The sequence below is a fragment of the Populus euphratica genome, unplaced genomic scaffold, assembly GCF_000495115.2.
Source record: "Populus euphratica unplaced genomic scaffold, PopEup_1.0 scaffold121.1, whole genome shotgun sequence".
NCBI lineage: Eukaryota > Viridiplantae > Streptophyta > Magnoliopsida > Malpighiales > Salicaceae > Populus > Populus euphratica.
Genome location: NW_011499968.1, coordinates 564,633 through 570,135, shown reverse-complemented (window position 1 = coordinate 570,135; position 5,503 = coordinate 564,633). Strand labels below are relative to the sequence as shown.

At 33.3% G+C, this 5,503-nt stretch overlaps 1 protein-coding gene across 1 annotated transcript; it reads right to left on the bottom strand.

The window, feature by feature from the left end:
• Positions 1-1,056: 1,056 nt before the first annotated feature.
• Positions 1,057-2,603, bottom strand: LOC105139131 (WAT1-related protein At1g09380-like). The gene is made up of 5 exons (XM_011045464.1): positions 2,500-2,603; positions 2,155-2,386; positions 1,888-2,046; positions 1,450-1,601; positions 1,057-1,346 (listed from the first exon to the last, which is right to left on the bottom strand). Exons 1-5 carry the CDS (start codon positions 2,601-2,603, stop codon positions 1,121-1,123), a joined length of 873 nt encoding a protein of 290 aa, XP_011043766.1. The 3' UTR covers positions 1,057-1,120.
• Between the last annotated feature and the right edge of the window lie 2,900 nt (positions 2,604-5,503).

Below are 5,503 nucleotides of genomic sequence, written 5' to 3'. Positions count from 1 at the left end.
AAAAGAAAAAGAAAAAAAGAAAAAACAAAACTAACTTCTCATATGAAAAACACACGAGGAATCAACTAAAAGAAAGAGAGAAATATCTGAAGGGGATTGGTTCCAAATATGAAGAGGAACGAAGGAAGAGCAACCCTTGCTTATTAAAAAAAATCAGTACACGCATTAGCTTCACGAATGCTTGAAAGAGCATAACCAATTTTCCTTCTTTAAGTCTCCGAGCTCAGAAATCAAGGGAAAATGGGGATAAAAATAGCATTTAATCCCATGCTCAGCAAACCTACTAGCTTCTTGAGAATCAAATTCAGTAATTATATTTCTACAAACTGCCTCATATTTCTGCAACCATATTTGTTGTGACATCATTATAAGACGAACAATCCTAGTCCCAAGTTTAATTTTTTATTGTAAAATATAATGTAAAAAAATTCCTTATTTAAGAGCTAATAAATATGATTTTTTATGATAATTTTTAATTTTAATGAAATGAGAATAAATTTTGTAGTTAGATTATCACACACACAAAAAATTACGATGACTATTATAAATTATTGTTTGTTCAAAAAGTAAGATAATCTTCAAGGGTTTTTTTTTTTTTGGAAAAAACTTATTGTCTGAGATTAAGTTGCTCATGACGGGACAAATTCAAAATCCAATACCCATATATATTATCATTCATGAACTTGAATTTCTAATAACTCAATTAACAAAACATACGTAGAATCATAACTCTAAGATGAGAAAAAATTCTTTCCAGAAGAGTAGAAATCTTTCTACTAAGAAGTTAATTTATACATTGAAGTGGTGATGACACTATATTATATTATAATGATGGATTCATGAGCTCATGTAAATCGACTAATTGATCTAAGCTTTTTAGGAGTGCGAATATTGCCTCCCAAATAAAATCCACTGAGTTATTTCTAAATTTGTAATCAAAGGATTTTTTCTCAAATTTGGATCCCAAAGAAAAGGCAAAGATATACGTTCCGTTCACTCTTACAATGCATTCTTAATAAAACCATTGAGTTGTTTCTAAACTTGTAATCAAAGGATTTATTCTCAAATTAATTTAGATCCCAACGAAAATGCAGAGATATACGTGCATTGTGTTCACTCTTCAAGGATTTACCACATCCTTGACAGAACCAGATTCTATATCTTCATTGGTGGTAGTAAGAGGAGAAGCTGGCTTCACCGAATCCATTGGCTCAACCTTTGTAGATTCTACTGTCGTGGCAGCTTCTGCAGCTTCTACGTTCGACTTGGGCATGTTTTTCATCTCCTTGGTTTTTCCCAGCAAAAAGGAGTACAAACCGATTATTATCAAAACCATGCCCAGCAATCTGCAACCATAATAATTTCCATTTAATTAGAAATAAAATGTGAGGTTGGATTTTGGAAAAAATAAATTAATTGATAAAAAAAAGGGGAAAGGAAAGAACATACTGGCCAGCAGTGATTTCCGCACCAATTATGAGAGCTTCCAAAACTGCCACAAAAATTAGTGTCAATGGGTTGAACATAGGAGGATAAGAAGGGCCTCTTCTAACAACAGCCCAACTAATCAAGCAAAATGTTGCTGCTGAGGCTAAGGATCCCTGCAAAGATTAAATCCCATGTGTTAACTTGTGAGAAACATCATTGACGATACATGTCCATATCCATAATTATAACATGACTGGTTCCTTAAGAGATGCGCTATCCCACCGTTAACTAGCTTAGAACTTTGTGATGAGTTGTAAAAATATTTATAGACGAGAGATTTGATACCTTGAGATTACAAGTTTCCTAGTGGAACATCAGATATCATCACTCATAATTACTTATCTCCAAGAATTAATTTCTGGGTATAGTTATATCTAGTAAATTGGTCAATAGACTTACTGAGTAGATGATTGTAAGTAGCTGCAGATTCCACTCTAACTTCCAAGCAGCGTTACTCCTATCAATGCATAGACCTATTGCTGCTGATTGTATGGAAGCCAAGATACAAGTGATCATGGTTGTATGATATTTGAATGGGAACACCTTGAGCAATTTGGCCTATCAAAGACACAAGAAAGTAGCTGAATCACATAGCCATTCAAAATGATTTGGTCATGGCTAATTAAGGATAGATATTGAAAGTGCTAATAATACATTGATACGAACCTGCAATATATACCATGAAGAATAAGACAAGCAACTGCCAATGAGCAAGATTGTACCACGAGTCTTATGAAGCACAGATGACTTGACTTGAACATGATGTTGAAGAGCTTTATGAATGAGGTGGAATGTTTTTCCCTTGTAAAGACAAGCTATCATAGCTCCTGAAACGCATAATATGGCACCTGATATCTTGATTTTCCCCGCTCGAGTGCTCAGTCCTAATTTCTCAAGTCTAACCACTTGTTTAGTTTTAATTTTCGGAATTATATAAAGCTATCAGAATGTATGATATTACATATATTTGAATCTATATAGTGAATTTGGGATTAAAATAGACTAAAGTACCTCAAGATGATGGAGAAAACAAAGGTTACTATTGGGACCAAGTTGAGGAAGTTGACAGCATATGTAGCTGAGGTATCTTTGAGACCGTAATAGAACAATCCCATAGCAAACAATATCCTGCGTCATATGCTTACATTTGTGTTATATATATCTTCTTATAACTTAGACATATAGGATGCATCTTCTTCCATTTGTATATATTAAGATTTGAATTGCCAATCTTGAGTCGAAAGATACAATTTCAAAAAGTTGATTAATTCATGAATTTGCTTGAAATATAAAAAGTGATTCAATCGAGTCATTTGCATATTTTTGTAGTTATTTAATCACATTAAAAAAGGGCCACATTTTAATTCAATTCTAATTCTTAAAATACTTTTTAAGGTGTGTTATAGAAAGATATGATTAAGGAAGACAAGATGGTACCCAAGACAAAACTATATTAAGAAAAGGTAGAGCAAAAGCTAGCTAACTTATGAAATGAGATGAAAAACGCAACCAAAGACAATAATATATTACGAATGAGATTATTTTATATGATTTTATACATCAAAGACTACAAATAAAGGTTCAATAAATATTTATATATCACTAATTTTACTCACGATATCAGCATTCTTTTGAAAATAGCATTAAATAAAATACTTTGTTAACATTAATATTGCACTATATATTCTACCTCAGTCAAAAGACAACAAGACTAAGTTGTTTAGTCTGAAATGCATGATTAGTTGTGATTCAATTGCAGCCATACACATTTAAATGATGACTCCAAAAATGGTAAAAGAAATTAACATTAATGAGGAAATAATAAATGTGATGCAATGTGAATTTGTTTTTCCCGTAGTATAATTAAAGTAATTAATTCCTTGTTAAGAAATATAAGAAGAAAAAATTTCAAGAATTTTTTTTTTCTTGATTGTATAATAAAACACACAAATGCAAGTAAATATTCCTTATTCTCTTGATCATTTGTTAAATCAATCATTTTCCTTTTAAATGGGTTATGTTTTTCTCTTTTGAAATTTATTGAAATTAATTTCAAATATGATTAGATTTAGTTCTATTCAGTCCAACAAGTGTGAATTTAAATTAATTTGAATGCGATATCATTCAAAACACAGCAAAAATGCTCATACTTGAAAGGAAAATTACTTACCCACACAAGGAATTAACAAAAAGCCAGAAAAAAACAGACCAGTTCATCTTACTTTTGATGCCCCTGCAACCACAGCAGTAATAAAAAGAAATTGAGAAAAATGGTGTCAAAGACAGACGAAATTGATTCATGACAGGATGACATACCTTTCAAAGTATAAAGCAAAGGGAGCCATGCAAACGGCAGCGACTATATGCCTATAGGTCATAAGTGCAAGCACAAATGTTCCATTATTCAATATGATTTTGGAAAGCAATTGCATTCCTGTTGCCATCACTTGAACCATCAACATGCCCATCACTGCTTGTGATGAGACAAAACATTTCTTTACCCTCCCTCCCTCCATTTGCTCTCTCTGCCCCTGCCTCTCCTCTCTATGTTAGATTTAGAGTAGAGAGGATAGATTAAATCCCTTTTGTTTTTGTTTTAGATTCTATATATATGGTACTATTTTTCTTTTGCATCAAATCCTTTTGAGATGGTGTAGGAAAAAAAGAAAGCTAAATAAAGTGCTTGATTAATTGCATTAGGGCATTATAAGGAAAGTTGGTGAAAGGGCTGAGAAAACTTGACATGTACAGGTGCCGGCGGAAGTCATAAAACTATCTGCCCGTGGAAGATGGTCACTGTGGCATCCACGCATGCTTGGCTGGCCTTGTATTTTGGCTAATTAAGCTAGGGAAAGTGTTGTAGTTTAACTAGGTTACCATCACTAATAAAATTATTATTTTTGTAAATCACACTAAACAAATGACGGCATCACATTGTGGTAGACCGAAAAATCGAGTGCTTCATGGTTCTTGCATTGTATGTATAGCTAGGGAAAGTGTTATAGTTTTACTAGGCTTCTATCATTAATAAAATTATTATTTTTTTCCATCATGCTAAAAAAATGAAGGACCTACCCATAAAAAATAAAATTGAAGGAACTAAAAATCGAATTGAAAAAATCTATATACAATAGGCAGATTCATGAGTTGCTCTTTACCCCAGCAGCAGTGCCAACGCTAGTCTTTGAACTATTCCTGTGCTCCTTTCAAGTGAAAGTAAGAATTTTTAGGCTGCAAAATCAGCAACATCAAATTTGTAGACAAGCAAAGAAAAGCCAAGATGGTTGGTTACTTGTATCAGTATTGTTCTTCAATCTAACTGAAGAACACCAGCCACACAAGATCTTCATCGTTGACCTTTCCCTTATCCGCAGCGTTGAATAACAGAGTGCATCAACTTTTCTTCTTTAAATACACTTCCAGATTGCTCCCGTATCACAAATACAAACAATAGCCACCATATAAGGTAACTGATATGAGAGAGCAAGAAAACCCCAGCAAGAACAAACCAGAAAAACTAATGAATACATCACAATATAACCCCCAACTCCTGATCTAGCTATATTCACCCTGCAAATCATCACACCAAGCTAAAATTCAAATATTCTTCAGAATCACCCAATTCCATCTCATCACATCCCATCATGATTTCACCAAACCAAAATAACATAGGTAATATTAGCAACCACAACCTCTGATGGTGTCTTCTGCAATATAACAACCAAGACCACCAATCACCCAATTCATTACTGAGAAAGAAAGAAGAAGATATATTAAAATATTTTTTAGAGCCATGCTACAAGGTCACTGCCTCTGTTAACGCCTTGCTTTTCCAAGGAGTCAGCCATATGTTTACCTTCTCTCAAAACATGAGCATAATGCACCAGTTTCAACACTGCCATAAATCTAGCAGCTCTCATGAAGATATCATGAAATTTCCATGGACGTTTCGACTTATCTCTCATCCAGTTAACCACGTTTGCTGAAACTGATTCAATCATAAATCTTTTTCCAC

What these genes read in the sequence shown, in the direction of transcription:
- LOC105139131 (XM_011045464.1), bottom strand. Translation starts at nt 2,603, where the DNA reads ATGGGATTGTTCTATTACGGTCTCAAAGATACCTCAGCTACATATGCT. An exon ending in GTTTTCTCCATCATCTTGAG is followed by an intron (nt 2,387 to 2,499) that starts GTACTTTAGTCT and finishes ACAAGTGGTTAG; the next exon opens with ACTTGAGAAATTAGGACTGA. An exon ending in TACTTACAATCATCTACTCA is followed by an intron (nt 1,602 to 1,887) that starts GTAAGTCTATTG and finishes TAATCTTTGCAG; the next exon opens with GGATCCTTAGCCTCAGCAGC.